General features: G+C 52.7%; 1 protein-coding gene and 1 pseudogene across 2 annotated transcripts in view; one reads left to right on the top strand and one right to left on the bottom strand.

Annotated features, from left to right (window-relative positions):
* Positions 1-2,339: 2,339 nt before the first annotated feature.
* The window catches only part of UMODL1 (uromodulin like 1), a 58,865-nt gene continuing 42,745 nt past the window's right edge, over positions 2,340-18,459 (bottom strand). Inside the window, exons 16-22 of one of the 2 annotated variants that reach the window (XM_064476180.1) lie at positions 18,019-18,320; positions 10,108-10,253; positions 9,360-9,596; positions 8,924-9,083; positions 7,165-7,249; positions 5,524-5,721; positions 2,340-4,472 (exon numbers count right to left, since the gene is read on the bottom strand). In XM_064476180.1, coding sequence (XP_064332250.1) covers positions 5,540-5,721; positions 7,165-7,249; positions 8,924-9,083; positions 9,360-9,596; positions 10,108-10,253; positions 18,019-18,320 — 1,112 coding nt within the window. In that variant the 3' untranslated portion in view covers positions 2,340-4,472; positions 5,524-5,539. Of the gene's footprint in view, positions 5,722-7,164; positions 7,250-8,923; positions 9,084-9,359; positions 9,597-10,107; positions 10,254-18,018; positions 18,321-18,459 lie in introns of both variants that reach the window. The other variant, XM_064476184.1, reaches the window with a different exon arrangement.
* On the top strand, positions 10,588-12,004 carry LOC135319011 (ubiquitin carboxyl-terminal hydrolase 1-like; annotated as a pseudogene).

Genomic DNA, 18,459 nt, shown 5'->3' with positions numbered 1-18,459 from the left:
GTCCCTCCCTTCCTCCTTCTGTTCCAACATGCTTTGAAATTAATTCCTGAGCCGTGGCAGCAGGAGGAGTCTGGGACTGGAAGGTTTAAGCTACAAGCAGTAGGCAGACTTAGGCTGCTCCTGCACAGAAGTCTTGACAGAGCAGCGCTTCAGGAACTCCCGTAGGAGTAACGTGAGCACATGGGCACACATGTGCATTATTTCGTCTCCCCGTCCCTTGGCCTCCCTGATTTTCCTGTGAGCAGTATTCACAGGGGCTTTCCTTTAGATAGATTTTGAGTTCCTAAAGGCAAGAACTCTACCTCCTTCTTTTTGTCTTCCTAATGTCAGCATAAGAACTGGAACAAACTAACATTCCTTAGATGGATGGATGAATGGATGAGTGGATAAATGGAGAGATACATGGGTGGATGGATGGAAGGACAGATGTGTGGATGAATGGGTGGATGGATGGATGGATGGATGACTGAGTGGATGGGAGGATGGGCAGATGGAATGACAGATGGTTTAGTGGATGGGTTGATGGGTACAGAGGATAATGGGTGGATGGTTAGATGAGTGGATGGAGGGACCAGGTCAGGGCACCTCACAGCACACATGCACTTGTCCCTCTCAGCACTTACCACGACTCCCACCATCTATTGATTTCAGCATCTGTCTCTCTCCCACAAGACCACGTGCTCTAGGAGGGCAGAACTAAGTCTGTCTCTCACAATTAACCACTGCACTGAGCCCAGGGCCTGGTGCATGGTGTGCACTCAGGAAATATTGTCAAAAAAAATAGACTGGGGCAGCAGAGGGGAAAAGGGGAGACCAGGTTTGTATTATTACAGGAAACATGAATGAATGGACACGGTATTTACTGAGGTTACATGAAAACTGTAGATGGAGTTTTAAATGCACATCAGCTACTTTATCTGAAATCCAAAAAGCCACACGGTCATGCGACTCAAACCAGTTGACTGAATGCTTACTGTCTCCTTTTCTAGAAAACTAAGTGAGAGGCGCCGAGCTGGTGGCAGACGTGGATGCAGCTCAAGAGGAGCCACAGACGCTCCCTGGCCCCCAGGACGCACAGCGCAGCAGCCCCTCAGGGATGCCGGGCGAGCACATGACGTGGGTGGAACCAGACAGAGCAGACAGCACGGGCGGGTGTCAACGGCACAAGCAGTTTATTCTACTCGTCCAGAGCTGCTCGTCCACAGCATTGCCTGTTGTGACTCTACAGCAACTCTTACTCGTAAATCAAAATACACCTCCCAGGTGCTCCGTACTAGTGGCTGTTGAGTACGTTCAACAAAATTAATCTCATGAATTAAAAACCATGACCATGTTATGACTCTAAGTTCATCAAGGAAAAACACTATATTTCAGGTGCTGGCTAGCAAATACAATTCAGTCTGCTTTGGACAAAGTAAAACGCGTTACCTGTCAGCATGGCGTAATGAAGAAAACTCTACATGAGGCTACTTAGATTCTGCACCCATTTCCTCATTAACTCACTTATTAACTCATGAGTTCACGTAAATAACTCACCCATCCTTCTCTGGTTACTCACTGTGTCACGGGTACACAGTGCCTCAGCCCTGGTAAAATTATTTGTTTTAATATCTGTGAAAATGCTTGGAACAATATAAACTAGTGATTATATATAGTGTTAATTCTACTTACTATAAAGATGTTCATATTACTAGGGTGCTTTGAGTCACTGCTGTGTAAATAAAAGCTACATCCTGGTGATGCAAGAGATACGTTCAAGAGCATGGGCGTCTGCTCAGAAGAACGTCAACAATGTGTGTGTGGCTGATCGGCCTTTAAAAGAACTTCAAGTGCACTGCCAAATATTTTTGAAGGTGTGAAATATTATGCATCTGACAGAGCGTCAAACGGATGAATGGATGGATGGGTGGGTGGGTGGATGGATGGATGGAAGGATGGGCAGGTGGTCAGTGATAGATGTAAACAGTGAGCCAAGCCAGGAGGGCACCTGGACCACTTAGGACAGTGAGAGTCTGGGAGCCCTGGGGGGTGATTTAGGTGATGGCAGAGCTGCACCTAAGCCTGGCTGGAAGATCCCTGTGCCTGCGGCTCCAGGCACCCCGCTCCCTGCCCGCACCTCCACCCTCCTCTCCCCCGCCCGGCGGTGCTTCTTGTCTGGGACCCACACAGACGATGAGCTTCCTGCGGGCAGGCAGAGGCTGGGTTTTCACCGTCTCTGGGGCTCATCCAACCTCAGACTTGGGGTGGAGCCAGCTCGCGTCGGTGCTTGCGTGAAGACTGGAGCTTGGTTCACAGCCACCTGCGTGGGGAGGGGGTCGCCTGGGTCAGTGTGCCTGCAGGAGAGGAGAGGTTCACGCGGGAAGCCCCGGAAGCATGGGCAGTGGAGGAGTACCACCACCCCCAGAGTGTGACCTCTGAGCTTGCTGGATGGTGAGAGACCGGGCCCAAGTCACACAGCAGCGACTCCCAGGAGGCACAGAGCAACGGGGACCGCGGGGCTGGGCTCTGGGCCTTGGTGGGTGCGGCGCCCACAGGTCAGCAGGGTGGCCACGCCTCGGGGCCTGGTGTCCTTGCACCCACCCGGACAGAGGCTCGTCCCACACGGGGCCGACCTTGGGGATGTTTGTTTCACGTTTTCCAAAAAGCAAACTTCTGCAGGAACTTGAGAACTAGCTCTAAATGCTCTTCACGTCGGAAAACAGAAACCGCAGGAGAAAAAGAAAAGACAAGGGGCCAGTTTTCCCTCTGATGTTTTAATTCCCAGGAGGGGGCCTTCCGGCCTGGTCACGGCGCCCACACACCAGGTCTCCTCAGAAGGTTCGCGGGACGAGTGTTGGCCTCCCTGCTGGGACTCACATTTTAAATATTAAGTAAAACCCACTGGAAGTTCCCTGTGATTCTATGCGGGTAAGTGACTGGCCTCACGTGCTGGCCCTGGCCCAACCCTTCCCATCCCGGCTGTGAGGGCACCGAGGTCCCGGAACCAGGCACACGGGCGCCCTCGTGTCCTCGGGGCCAAGGGGCGGAGACAAGGTGAAGGCACCGTGTCTCCAGCATCTGCAGGACCAGCTCCTCGGGCAGCTGGCGTTTTCTCCGGTGACGACGAAATCACCCAGAAAGGGCGCTGCCGCGTGGAGAAGTGTGCTGTGACCCTGCCCTGCTGTGCGACTGGGATGGTTCACTGGAGCTCTCTGGGCCCAACTTCCTCATTTCAAGGATGAGGCCAGGGTTGACCACACTTTGTTGAGTTGTATCAAAGGTCTGTTATCTCGAGAGAATGAAGACGTGAACATGGGAGGGTGGTCTCGCTGGGGAAGCTGCTGGCCCAGGGAGGAGACGGGGACCTGGGCCAGCCGCTGCGGGCCGTGTCCACGTGACAGTGCCCTGACGGGGACAGGACTGAACAGGGTCAGTGAGTGGAAGGGTTTTCATGACCAAACCTTGTGGGCCCCCAACTGGACTAGAAGGCACCCCCCTGAGGCAGCTGGTAACTTTACTACTAAAGTTGAATTGAAGTTACCACTGCTCACCCCCTATTTGGAGCCCCAAGTGTGGCAGGGGACCCCAGCGGTAAGCAGCACCTGCCTCCCGGGAAGGCTCTTTCCTTCCGACCCCAACAGCCACTCCCTCCGCTGCTGGATGCCTGGTGCCCCACAGAGAGATCTGTGCACCCCTTAGCTAATTATCAAAATACAAATTCTCCCGTAAACGGAAAGGCCAAGGGGCAGCGCTCCCAATACCTGCTGGTCGCGCGCGCGCCAGCACGAGGGAGGCACTGTAGCTCGGCAGCTAAGAGAACGGACCCCAGATCCAAATCCCAAATCTGCCACTTCCCAGTCACATGCCCAGGGGTACATCTTCACCTCCTTGCCCAGATCCCCGTCTGAGAAATAGGGACAATAAAAACACGACGCCATGGGATTGTCGGGGCCCTGAACAAGGAAACGTTGGTGCGGTGCTTAGAACCCGTCACGTGAGGCTAATGTTAGTAGGATCACGGTTCCTCCCCTGAGAACGGCTTTGAGCAGGAGGTGAGGGAGACTCCAATGAGACAAAGGGGTCAGGAAGGACATGGGGAGAGATCAGCTCAAGTCTGGGGGACAAGCCACTGGAATCTGGGGGCATTCCAGCTCTTCCAAGAGAGCGGGGCTCCAGCTCTACAGGGCAGAGCAGAGCACGCAGCCTCCGGGGCCCCGGGCTCTGCACAGAGAGGGCTGCAGGCACCGTGCAGGGGGGGTGGGGCAGGGGGGCAGCCGTGGGAATGCGCCCCAGGGCCTGCCCCCTCCCCATGTGGCCCTGCATGAGTCAGTTCTGCGGGGTGCTGGCCCTTTTCCATCTGGAACTGCTGTGAAGCGGGCTCCCCCCGAGGATGGGCTTGTGCAGGGGGGCGAGAACAAAAGAAAACACACACCTAAACCCAGTCACCCACGGAGGAAACAGTCAACAATGCGATCCTTGTTCAGGTGTGCCTCCTGAGATGATGCAGAGAAAGAACCCACAGATGAGGGCAAAGATGGGGGCGCAGGTGAGGACCAGAGCCAGTCTCAGGCTGCCGCCCACCCCCAGCCGGCATCACCTCTGACAGCTTTAAGGAAGCATCACTAAAAGCTACCAACCGTGGTCTGTGATCTTTTCTTCTACTTTTTTAAAAAATCTCAAAACCTTCTCAGAAACAAGTCTGGCACCCCCCACAGTGTGGTTAGGTCTGTTCCGACAACACTGCAGCCCAAACGGACGTCATCTGATCTCAGGGAGCTACATTCAGACCCAGAGGAATGAGGCCCACGTGCCCCTCGACAGCTCAGAGGGTGTCCACACTCTCAAAGGCTCAAAGCACTGCTTGGAGCTCGTGACGTCTGTCCCCGTCACGTCACCCGGGACATGCGGCTGGGCCCCGGCTCGCAGAGCTCGGAGGAGAATTTTACCTACTAGGTCACCGGTTTACTGTAAAGGGGTGTAACTCAGGGACCGGCAGATGGAAGAGACGCAGAGGGCAGGTGTGGGGTGGGGCCCCGGGCTTCCGTGACCTCTCCAGAGTCACTCTCCCCAAATCTCCACGGGTCCACCAATGTGGACGCTCCCTGAACCCCATTTTGGGGGTTTTTTTTATGGAGTTCTCATTACAGAAACACAATTGATGAAATCATTGGCAATTGAACTCAGTCTCCAGCCTGTCCCCTCCCTGGCGGCTGGGGAGGGACTGAACGCTCCAGGCCTCCAATCACATGGGTTGGTTCTCCCGGCCACCAGCCCCTATCCTAAGGTTTGGCCAAAGGTCACCTCATTAACATAACAGAACCACCCTTAATGCCATCATCATTTAGGAAATTCCAAGGGTTTTAGAAGCCCCTGCCAGGAACAGTGGACGAAGACCAAATACGAATTTCTTACTATAAACTACAATATCACGGGCATGAAACACCAACCCCCGCAACCCACCCTTTGCCCAAAACACCAGGACACGCTGCGCCGTGACCGTCGGGGGGTGAGGGCGGGACTCAGCGTCAGATGCATCGCACCCACCTCGGGCGGGGGCGCCTTATTCACGGAACACCTGGTAGCTGAAGTTGTCGGCCTGGGTTCTGAAGCTGTACTTTCCCGTCACTCTCTGGTATCGCGTGACGAGAAGGGCAGCTGCCCCCGCCACCGCGGCGAGGACGGCCACTGCGATGAGGACCAGGTAACCGGAGCCCAGGCCCGGCTCTGCACCCGGAGGTGGTCCTGCAGGGACAAGATAGGCACAGGTGGGAGGTCTGGTCCCCAGGGGGGCCCAGCATCGCCCCTGGAGCGTGGTGGGGCTCAGGACGGAGCCCGCCGTGGGGCAAGTGCTCACATGTCGGCCACTTCGTAAAGGTATCACAATGTGGCTGTGTACCTGCGGGTTCCCAAAAGTGCAGGGGCAGGCGTCCGAAGCCCAAGGGAGCACAGGAGCCAGGACGGCTCAGCCCACTCGTGTTCTTGATGATCCAAGAGGATCTCGCTGCGCGGGAGCAACAGGGTTTCAGGCGGGAGGCAAGGATCTCAGTGGACCCCGCACAGAGACACCGCACGCGGGGCCTGCCCTCCCCAGACGCAGGGCCTGCCCTCCCCAGACCCAGGGCCGAGAAAAACACAGGAGCGCCTGGACCCACATTTCAACTATTTTCGCTGAAAATAGTGACTCACATAAATACTTGGACATGCAGGTTCACAGCAGTATCCCCACAACCACAAGGGGGGGCAGCCCGAACATCCATCAAAGGATGAGGGAGTAAACCCAGTGCGGTGCACGGCACTTGGCCATAAAAGAAAGGGGTGAGATGCCGACACACGCCACTACGTGGATCAGCCGTGAGAACGTTCACCGTGGGGCAGTCACCGAGGACCACACGTCCATCATGTGACTCTGTTTCTAGGGACAACCAAGACAGAAAGCCAATCTCGAAGATTTCAGGGACAGGGGAGGGTCTGGGGAGTCTCTCCCAGTGGGCACGGAGCTGCCTTTGGGGAGATGAAAAAGTTCTGAAACCAGAGAGCGGTGGTGTTTGCACAACACTGTGAATGTGCTAAGTGCCACTCAACTGTTGATTTTAAAACAGGGAACTTTCTATTAGGTGACTTTTATCTCAATTTTATCACAGGAGCTTATTAAAAAGTCTGGGGAGGAAAGAGCCTTCCTGGGCAACAAGGGGTAACTGAGATTCCATTTCCCATTCCCAGGGCTGTTGCCGGGAGTGGCTGCAGCTCTGGGTCTCCCGGTCATGGCTTAGGTGTGTGCAGTCACCCGAGTGCCCAATAATGGCCTAGAAGAGGCCCCCTCCTGACCGCCTGCTCGGTGACCCTGCTAGAACCCGGGCAACCCCCCAACCAGATAGAGGGACACACTGGGACAGGGACACTGGTGACGGTTGCTGGAGCAGCTGCAACCTCCAAGGAGCCTGAGGCCCCCAGACTCTGGGGCATCAGCTCCCTGACAACTTTTCCCCGGATGGGCCTTAAATCTAGCCTCCAGTGGGCCCTACCCTGTGGAAAGTCGGGCCCTCCACAAATGTTGCTGTCACTTGTACTAGTATGAGTCTTTAGGAAAATCTTAGGATTTCCATGCTCCCAAGTGGTTGCTTGTTGGTGTCCATGCTGGTGAAGTGCATGTTTTCATTAATTGTCTAAACCAACTCACCAACTCACCTTCGGAGCGAATGAGGGGCCCCCAGGACATCTGGTGCGTCACAGATGTCTCCCCACTTCTCGGTGACCGAAAGTCATCGCAATTCTATTGTTTTAAAAGGAAAGAAAGTTCAAATTAGTTGAACAATGTTTATGAGAAATGAACCTGCTCTCAGGAGCGATACTCTGATTCGTACTTTTTTCCTGCTGGAAAGATCAAGTCACGATGGATGAGTTCAGTCAAGGGAGAAGGAGGCAGGGGGAAGCCGGACCACCTGGACCGCGGGGCTGTGCCGGGCGCGTTGGCCCAGTGGGATGGGGGCAGGGCTGGGCGGCGGGAGGGTTGGAGGAAGAGAGACGCAGCCCCCAGAGCTGTCTTAGGTACTAGCTCTGGCCCCATGGGCGCGGGGGAGCCTCCTTTGTGTTCTCCACGCCTGCTGCCAACAGCTGCCCCTCTGAAGGCCTTTGCCTTACAAAAAGGTTCAGTGACATGACAGGATCTGCTTACTATATCCCTGCTATGGGGTGCACTGTGTCCCCTGAAAGATGCTGCAGTCTTAGCCCCAGCCAGTGGAAGTGACCTTAACTGGAAACAGGGACTTTGCCAATGATCAAGTTAAGATGGGGTCATTACAGTGGCGGTCCTTGTACAAAGAGAAAATTTGAACACAGACTCAGACACGCGCAGACAGACGACGTGTGAAGACTGCCGTCCACCAGCCAGGAAGAGGGCCCAGGAGAGGACTGTCCCTCACAGCCTCAGAAGGGACAACCCAGCCGACGCCTTGACCTCAGACTTCCGGCCTCCAGAGCTGCGCGAGGATAAACCTCTGTGATCAAAGCCGCCCAGCCTGGGGTACTTCGCTACGGCCGCCCCAGGACACCAAGCCAACACCACCCTAAAGGGACACGGATTGAAATCTGTGAAGCTCATACTGTAGAGAGTCTGAGACCGGCAGCTCCCGGCCGAGGCTGCTGCGGCCTGAGCACTCTCAGGGTCCCAAAGGGGCCGCGGGACCAGGTGCAGGCTTGCAGCCCCCTCGGCTGGCAGGTATCAGGGGTCCGTGTTCCTTCCCTCCTGTTGTTTCGGGCGATCTACTGTTTGCGAAAAGGAGATGACAAAATCAGGGGTCACTGGGTATCTTCTCCTGTATCCAGTTGGTCACCCAGGAAAGCTGTCCCCCAAAGGAGAGAGAAACACACAGCAGCTGAACCCGAGGCCAGCAGAGCCCCCTCCGCCGTCCTCGGCCCCAGCTGGGACAGTCACCCCACACACTTGTCTGTGGAAGAATATCTCTTCAACCAAGAATGCAAAGCACATTTCAAATTCAAAGGTCTGCAGAAATGAGAATGTGAAATCATTCAGAATCCCAGCATACACGCTGAATGGGAAAGAGAGGGGAAAAAAAAACCCTGATTAAATATCGCAGTGGCTAGGATTCAGTAGTGTTCCATCGACTTTGCTAAAAGTAGCACTAAATTAAAGTCACATTTTTACTCCTAAATATGTGTTAAATCACCTCGAGGAGAAGCATTGTAGCACCATGACAAGGAAGGTCTGGTGTGCAGGCCAGTGGAGTGGTACAGTCTCAGAGGGAGTCGGCGACATCAGAACCCCACCCAGGGCTGCCCACCAGTGAACCCTCACTTCACGCCTTTTAAGGGCCAAGTCTGCAGGGCCAGCACCTCCTCCCCAAAGGCGGGCCCCGGAGCCGCCCAAGCCCTGGGCTCCCCTTAACAAGGAGCGTGCATCCAGAGGTCAGAACAGCAAAGCACCTACTATTTTGCACGTGGTTCCAGGGGATTCCAGGCAGATGCGGAGTTTGCAGTGCAGGTAGACTATGGAGTTGTTGATGAAAGAAAAGATTTTCAGCTTAACCTGAGCCTTGTAGGAGTTTCCGTTCTCGATCACAATGGTGTGTGTGTTGGGGATGGGGCAGCTGGGAAGAGAGGAATGTGACTCATTAGTTCTAAACCAGCAGTCCTGTCCTCGTTCCCAGGTGAGTTTCCTTCCAATGCACCTGAGGCACATGGAGCACCCCCACGAGGCTCCGAGAAGGCAAGGATGGCTAGCTCTCCAGTCCCCAAGTTCCCAAGTGGAGGGTCTCCTGCAGGCGCTACCTAAAACCCAGGTCTGCATCCGTGTTGCCTGGAAATTCAGAGTCCAAAGCAGGCTACATCGGGGGACAGGTGCCCTGTGCCCCCAGAGCTCCTACCTGTTGTTAATGAAGCCAAACATGACGGGGTCCCTGGCGTTGCTGGACGGCGTCGCCCAGCACTCAGTCAGGACCACCTTGAGGTTGCTTTTCTGTTTATAGAGCCCTACTTCGATCTTGATGTCATCACTGGCAGACACGCTGTAATTTTGAGGAATAGGAGAGTCTCCAATAAATAACTGCATCTCAGTGACAAAGCTTCCAGAGCCGTGGAGGTCCTCGATGATGGTGTAAACCCTGCAGGAGGGAGTATTTGCAGGGGGTCAGCTTCTGTGACCCACCCTGTTCCCATTCCTCCCCCAAATGCATCTCCAAAGGAGTATGGAACTAGGGAAGACCCCCCAAATGAGAACAAGCCTAGAATGGTTATTTCTTCTGAGCTGGCTAGAGCTTGGGTCAGCCCATCACTGGCATTTTGTGGCAGGCAGAGGAGGGGTGAGCTTCTCAGGGAAATGGGGGGCTCAGGTGTGCCTGATGGGGGTGCCATCATGGGCAGCTCACTAGGAGGGGCAACCTAGGTGACTGGCTCGGGGGACAGGTCTGGTTTCTCCGGTTGGTCCTAAGCTAGAAATGGGGACAAAAATCAGGGAAGCTGGCATTATCAGGTCCTGGCCACCATCCTTTTATACCTTCGGTCTCTGAGAAGGATCCTCAAGGGACTGAAACCCTAAAGACCTCCCTACTCCCGCCAGGTGATGGCACTGGGAGGAGCGTGAGCCTCAGAGCTGCAGGGGACCTCTGCACTCACCCCCACTCAGGGGTGTAGCCCGATGACATGAGGAGGTCGTTCTGGAAGGCACAGTGGATGGGGCTCAGGATCTTCGGGTGGTGGATGACGCCCTCTGGGGACACGTCGTTCCTCAGCATGGTCCTCACCACCGTATTCGTCATGTTCTGAACACACACAGGCAGTACGTGAGGTCTTCGGCCCCAGCACAGCTCCGGGTGCAGGGGGATGTTTAATGCTCACTCCCCCGAATACAGCCCCTGCCCGCTTTCCCCAGTACGAGTCGCCAGAGAGAGCACAGGGTCAGGACACTTGGTTTGGCCTGTTTCGTGTGCCCATTGTCTTCAATGGAAGAGAACCAGTGACAAACTAGGTCAGACGAGATCCCAAAAATAAATCAAATTCCTCCCCAGATGATCCCTAAGTACATTTCTGAAAACCAGAGTGCAAAGCCCTCACCAAAGAAATCAAGAGTTGGGAATGTACATTGGTGCAGCCGTTATGGAGAACAGTGTGGAGGATCCTTAAAAAATTAAAAATAGATTAACCATATGATCCAGCAATCCCACTCCTGGGCATATACCCAGAGAAAACTCTAATCGAAAGGACACCTGCACCCCAATGTTCACATCAGCATTATTTACAACAGCCAAGACACGGGAACAACCTAAATGTCCATCAGCAGATGACTGGATAAAGAAGATGTGGTACATATACATAATAGAATATTACTCAGCCATAAAAAGAATGAAACAATGCCAATTGCAGCAACATGGATGGACCTAGAGATTATCATACTAAGTGAAGTCAGACAAATATCATACGATATCATGTACATGTGGAATCTAAAAAGATGATACAAATGAACTTATTTACAAAACAGAGGTGGATTCACAGACATAGCAAACAAACTATGGTTACCAAAGGGGAAAAGAGGAGAGGGATAAATTAGAAATTAGTATTAACAGATACACAGTACTATATATAAAACAGATAAACAATAAGTTTATACTGTATAGCACAGGAAGGTATATCCAATATCTTATATTGAAAAGTGGAAAAGAATCTGAAAAAGAATATACATATATCTGAATCATTTTGCTGTACACCTGAAACTAACACAACATTGTACTCAGCTATACTGAAACAAAAAAAAAAAAAGGAAAGAAAAAAGAAATCAAGAGTTAAAATAAATTGTTTGAAAAGTCTGTGACTTAGCAACCCACATTCTTCCTAATTCTGGGGAGAATAACATAGCACAAGAGTTCAGAGGGCAACCTGAAGAAAATGAATGTGATCTGGAAGAGGACTCTGGGGACGTGAAATGATACCACAGCTCATGTCTGCGGACTCTAGTCCCCCGGGAACAATGTGATGTCCATTAGCGTTAATGAGATTAAGTCCATAAATAAAACTATGGAGCAAATCGGTTTTGAGCTAGAGAAATGATCCCAAGGTCACCTGGTATTAAGGAGAGATTGCTCAGAATGCGAACGTTTAGCAGAAAGATTTTTCAGATAGTTGTGTACCAGTACAAGTAGATGGGCTTCCCAACATCAAAGAGAGTTCTGAAATTTCTCCAGAGCCCAAAACAGAGACGAAGACCCTGAGGTCTTCGGTGACCGCCCGTTTGCTCCGGTGGAGAGCACTGCAGGAGAAGACACACATTTCTGTGAAAACTGCCGTCTTATACTGATGCTGAAGTCTTTTGTTTAACAAAATGCCTGAAGCTGTGACTATCCATCTGAAGCGCTTTACTTGCTAATGGCTTGGAGTCTGACTGTCATGGTGGCGGACTCCCCGAGATCAGCACCCCTCCCTGACGCCTCCGAAAGCACCCCTGCGAGCACAGAGCACAGGGCCGAGCGAGGGCCACCGGGGGTTCCCTGTGGTTACAACGGTGTCTCACAGCTGGTAGGGGACATTGCCTGCCCCCGTTACAGTTGCTGGCCTCTACAGTTCAGAACTAGACAAGGGAAATACGTGTGAAATAGGTTCATCAGAGCCATCACATAAAGAGGAAACGGGGGTGTGGCTGAACTTACACCAGTGAAGAAGTGTGGATTAGAGGCAGTGGAAACTCAAAGCCAAGTAAAGCAGGCGCTATTGGAATTCTTGGAGGACAAAAGAGCAGAGCATAAGCCATATGGCAAAGGGTTCAGTCCTGACAAGGTCACCAGCACAGGGTTGGCTGAAAATAGAAATGTTGAGACTAACAATACCAATGAGGCCTGCGAATCTGACAGACGAGGAACCCGGTGGCCAGACAAGCCTCGGTGGGTCTGAGAACAAAGCATCCGCAGGGAAAGCCTCGACAGGTAGGGAGGGCGTTGTCTGCTCTCTGACGATCGGATGTGAAAGTCCCTGAAGAGGACATTTTGAGGTCCCTTTCCCTTCTGCAGCTCCTGCATCTGCTCCATACTGGCTGTTTTATAAGAAATCATAGAATGGGTGTATTTCCCTTGTGTGCTTCTTAAACAGACCTGGACAAACTGATGAAGTTGCTTACATTAAAGAATCTGTAGCTCTTGAACATCATACTTAACAGTGAGAAGCTGAAAGCATTTCCTCTGAGATCAGGAACAAGATAAGGAAGCTCACTCTCACCGCTTTTATTCAACATAGTTTTGGAAATCCTAGCCACAGCTATCAGGCAAGAAAAAGGAATCCAGATTGGAAAGGGAGAAGTAAAACCGTCGCTGTTCGCACAGGACGTGGTCCCACACACAGACGCCACCAAGACACTCACCCACGAATTCAGTGAAGTTGCAGGAACAAAACTAATATACAGAAATCTGCTGCATTTCTGTACACTAAGAACAAACTGTCAGAAAGAGAAATTAAGAAAGCAATCTCATTCACAATCACATTAAAAAAAAACACCTAGGAATCAATTTAAGAAAGTAAAAGACTTGTATTTGGAAAACCGCATATAACACAAACAGGTGGACAGGCACAGTGTCTTCATGGATTTGAAGAACTAGTATTGCTTAAATGGCCGTACTACCCAAAGCAGTCTACAGATTCGATGCAATCCTTGTCAAAATACCAATGGCATTTTTCATGGAACTAGAACAAATAATTCTGAAATTTATATGGAAGCACAAAAGACCCTGAATAGCTCAGACAATCTTGAGAAAGGACGAAGCTGTGGTGTCACAGCCCCGTACTTCAAACTGCACTACGAAGCTACAGCATTCAAAACAGCATGGCACTGGCACAAAAACAGACAGACCAATGGAACAGGACAGAGAGCCCAGGAATTAACCTACACGCTTACAGTCAATTCATCTACGAGAAAGGAGGCAAGAATATACAACGGGGAAAAGTCAGCCTCTTCAATAAATGGTGCTGGGAAAACACCAAACTAAATGAAGCTAAAAAGCTGCTGCACAGTGAAGGAAACTCTCAACAAAACCAAAAGGCCATCTACTTAGTGGGAGACGATATTAGCAAGTGATACGTCCAATAAAGGGCCAATATCCAAAGTGTACAAAGAACTCATACAACTTAACATCAAAACAACAAACCACCTGAGCACAGGGTCCAGGTAGACAGTTTCCCAAAAACATACAGATGGCCACCAGGCACATGGAGTGATGTTCGACATCAGAACCACAGTGAGGTATCAGCTCACACCAGTCAGAACAGCCATCATCAAACGTCTGCAGATAAATGCTGGAGAGCGTGTGGGAAACAAGGAGCCCTCCCACACTGCCGGTGGGAATGCAACTGGTGCAGCCACTATGGAAAACAGTATGGGTTCCTCAAAAAATTAAAAATAGAGCTACCATATGATCCAGCAATTTTATTCCTGGGTATCTATCTGAAGAAAACAAAAACATTAATTAGAAAAGATATATGCACCCCTGTGTTCATAGCATCATTATTTATAATAGCTAAGATGTGGAAGCAACCTAATGCCCATCAACAGATGAATAAATAAAGAAGATGCGTGATGTGTGTGTGTGTGTGTGTGTGTGTGTGTGTGTGTATTTAAAGGACTACTACTCAGCCATAAAAAAGAATGAAATTTTTCCATTTGAGACAACATAGACGGACCTGGAGGGTGTTATGCTCAGTGGAATGTCAGACAGAGAAAGACAAAGACTGTATTATTTCCCTTATATGTGGAATCTAAGAAACAGAACAAATGAGCAAACACAACAAAACAGAGTTACAGACATGGAGAACAAATAGGTGGTTGCCAGAGGGGAAGGAGGGAGGAGGAGAGAACTAGGTGAGGGAGATTAAGAGGCACAAACTTCCAGCTGCAAAATAAATGAGTCGCGGAGATGAAATGTACAGCCTGGGGAATACAGTCAATTACTGTGGGACATCTTTGCGTGGTGACACCTCATAACTAGACTTACCCTGGTGAGTGTTTTGAAATGCAGAGAAATATGGAACGACTGTGCTGTCTAACAGGAATTAACACAGTGTTGCGGGTCAATTATACTTCAAAAAGAAATTCATAGAAAAAGAGATCAGATTTGTGGTTACCAGAGGCAGGGTTGCGCAGAGGGGGAATTGGATGAAGGTGGGTCAAAAGACATAAACTTCCAGTTACAAGATAAATAAGTACCAGCGATGTAATATGCAACATGAGAAAAGTAATTAACACTGCTACCCCTATATATGAAAAGCTGTTAAAAGATTAAATCCTCAGGGCTCTCATCACAAGGAAAGCCCATCTCTTTCTATTTCTTTAATTTTGCGTCCCTGTGAGTCAACGGATGCTCATTACACTTGCGATAATCATTTCATGATGCAAGCCAGTCAGATCACTTTAACTTTCCATAGTGCTTTATGTCAGTTACAGCTCAAAAAAACTGGAAGAAAACATTTTTGAGAAGAATCTTTAGCTCTTGAACATTACTGGTCTCTCTAGGCTTTTATGCGAATAGAGAACTTAGAATGACTGAAAGGCTTAATAGTATTTAGAGTTCATTTTCCTTGGTAGAGACTAGTGATGCATTAGCTTCTGGGAACAAACACATACAGGTTCTTAACTGAATTATCCAACATGGAAGCACTTAAACACCTGAATGGAGACCTGCCTCCTGCGTTTGCTTCTTAAAGTGCTTGCGCTCCTATCTCCATGTTTTTGGAGCAATTGCCTGCGTGATGTTTACCGTCCCTGCAGTTCTTCAGCTAAGAAATAGAATCCCATTCAGCACATCCGCGAAGCCACATCTGGGATGGGCTGTGCCAGAGGCACCGAGTCCAGGACGTGTGTCATCACAGCGTGCGCGCCCTGTGCCCTGAATCCCTTTGAGAACTGCCTCAGACCACCCGGGCAGTCCCCTTCTGTCTTCACAAGAATTTTACACATATTTTTGGACGTGATTCTGTCCTCCAGTGAATTTTGGGGGGCATGGACTAATTCGTATTTCTTATAGCCATACTTGGCACCATCTGTATACAGTACATCAAACTAAGAGGTGAGATCTTAAATTTAAATTTAAAAATTTTTAAATAAAAAAGTTAAAAATTAAAAACAATTTGAATAAAATTTAACAACAACAACAACAACGCCAGGAAGCAGAGCCAGCTAATGCACGTAATCTGCTGTGTCTGCATATAAGTCAGTCTGGGGGCATCTTAACTTTTTGACAAATTTCAAAACACAGGAGCCCCTGTGGTTTCCAGGGCCCAGATGACTCATGAGAGATGAATTTCCCTTTGCTCTGAACAGCCCTGAATCCTACTGAATTTAATTGCTAAACCAGGTGTTTGTCTAGCTCAGAAAAACAGCGAGCAGGAGAGCCCACGTCGGCGCCTCGCCCGCGGCCCACCCGCCCGGCGGCAGGCGGTGCTGACTCACCGGGGGACAGCCTGGCGCCCCCCGCGCCTGAGCGCCGCGGGCAGGAGCGGCCTTGCCTCCAGCACCTTTCACTTACAGTCTACCAGCCCCGCGTCCGTGCGGGCCTGAGAACCGCGGGGGCAGCTCTGCCCTCGCCGCGCCCCCGCCCGGCTTGTGCTCAGACGCCAGCTCAGAACGGAAGCTGCCCACTCACGGCTGCCAGCCCCCCTCCCCGTGTGCCCACCTCCAGGTGGCAGGCTTAGAGATCGTTAAGAAAGGGAAGCAAAACCCTGATGGTTATTTTCCAGTTGTGCTGGTTGGAGGGGTTGGAGTGGGGCCGATGAAGGCTGTGGACACTGGAAATGTCCCAGTTGGTCCTTCAACCCAAGGACCGTGTCTGTGGCCTGAGGGCCTCCAAGGGGAAAGTGGATTCACGCTCAAGGGAGGCCAGCCAGGCCCACGTGTCCATCCGCGCTGACCCCACAGCTGCTTGGCCCGCCCTCGGCCCCGGGCCCGGCCTTCACCAGGGAACTCGCCGAGGGCTCCAGCCAGAGGCTCGGAGGGTGAGGGTCTCCCGCCCACCCTGTGCCAAGGAGGCCCCTGCAGAGGCAGAGTCACAGAGGGCACAGGGCTGCTCCTCAGAGGCAGTGTGACATTGACCTTGCTCCCCACCCCAACTTTTCTGAGCCTCCAGGTCCCATTGGCTAAATGTGGATATTAATTCCTGGTCTGGGGTGACTGGGGATGCTCAACACCCAGCCAGCAGCTCCTGGGGTCCTCAGGGCCTGATACCCTCCCCACTCCTGTTCTTAAACAAGGTTGAAGGCCCTCGGGCCCTCCCCGCCCAGTGGCATAACATCCCTGATGAGAACAACCTGCCCGCAGTGGCCCGGGCCCCCTGCTGAGACCCACCCCCGGCCCACCTCCAACCTAGGACCCCTCCTCCCAGAGCCCAGCTGCCCCACTGGCCCCACCACCTGGACACCCTCTACCTAGCAACTCCTCCACCATATCCAGGCTCCCTACTCTGGCCCCCACCACGCATTCCCCCAGCCACACTCGTGGTCCCCGCACCGTAAGCCTCTTGGGACGTTTCAGCCTCCTTTCACTGTCGTCTTCCGAAAGCACCCCTGCCCGATGTCGGGCTGTGGGCCCAGTGCTGGCCTGGCCACACCCTGTACTGGCAGGTGATGGCACCTGCTGTCCCAGGACCGCACGTTCCTCCAGGGACAGACCCACCTGATGCTGCTTCTGCTGCCCCCAGTGCTGGGTGCCGGCTGAACCCTGGAAGGGGCTGCCCCTGCCGCCTGGCATGGCCCTGACAACAGAGGCTTCGTGCCCAGTGGCTGAGTGTGGGGCTGAGGAGGACAGCTGGGAAGCCGGAGTGTAACCGAGGCCTAGAGACAGCCTTTGGAGGAGCAGGATGGACCACGTGGTGGATGCTGCAAATCTGAGATGCTGACAGGGGCCTGGGAGCCCCGGCCCAGAGTCACCACAGCGAGCAGGGGACAAGCCAGAGCCCCTCTCTGCACGTGGGGTGTGAGTGCCCCCCGGCCGGGACAGTCCCCCTCGCACCACTGCACGGAGGAGGAAAGACCCTCGAATAAAGAGATTTCTGATGGGGCCACAACCCTGAGGCCAGGTGCTGCTGATGGCGCCGCCCATATCCCCACCACGCACGCGCACACACGGCCATTCACACATACTTCACAGACACCCACCACATGCACACACACACTCACACTCGTCCATGCACGTGCACACAGACACGTTCTTATACACATGCACACGTGCACACAAACGCACACTCGGACACACACAGGCTCCCGGCTTCCCTGCCCTGTCCCCTCCCCCTCTGGCTCCCCATCCTGCCTGTGCACCACTTCTCTGGAGGACTTTTCAAACCCCGACTTTGCACCAGAATCCCTGTACCAGGGCAGCATGGTTCCCGGCGAGAGCTCAGCCCTATCCTGACCCTTCGCTGGGTCCCCCACTTAGGGTCAGAGACCTCAGGGTGCCAAGTCTTCTGGGGCCCCTGGGCTGGACGCGGCCCCTCCCCATGTTGAGATGCAGACTCCTGGATGCCGCCTCCCCGCGCCCCCACGGTGGTCCGGGCCCGGCCTCACGCTCTGCACGACGGTCCCACACTCGTTCCACGCAGCCACCAGGATCACGTGCGTGCTGTTGCGGTCGCTGACGCCGCAGGATGGGTGGCCCAGGTGCAGGGAGGACTCGGGGATGGACTCCTGCTGCAGGAAGCGCCTCTGGATGGCGATAGCCACCTTCTCGATCTCACAGAGCACCTTGACCGCTCCGGTCAGGTTCAGCCGTGGGGGCAGGCCCTGGGGGGCCAGGTGGTGCCCCTGCGCAGAGACAGTCCCAGTTCCTGCCGGGGTAGGGGGCCGGGTCGTGTTGCCAGAGGGGTCGCCTGCAAGGCATGAGGAGACAAAAGCATAGGGTGGGTCTGTGTTTTGGGACCACCAGGTGAGCCCAGCTGGGGAGGTGGGCACTGAGGGGCCGGGCGGACAGCAGATGTGCACACCTGGGGCTGCACGTGCCAGCACGGC

The sequence above is a fragment of the Camelus dromedarius genome, chromosome 2 (assembly GCF_036321535.1).
Source record: "Camelus dromedarius isolate mCamDro1 chromosome 2, mCamDro1.pat, whole genome shotgun sequence".
Taxonomy (NCBI): Eukaryota; Metazoa; Chordata; class Mammalia; order Artiodactyla; family Camelidae; genus Camelus; species Camelus dromedarius.
Note: the sequence above shows the minus strand (reverse complement) of the source record. Positions and strands in the feature narration are given on the sequence as shown.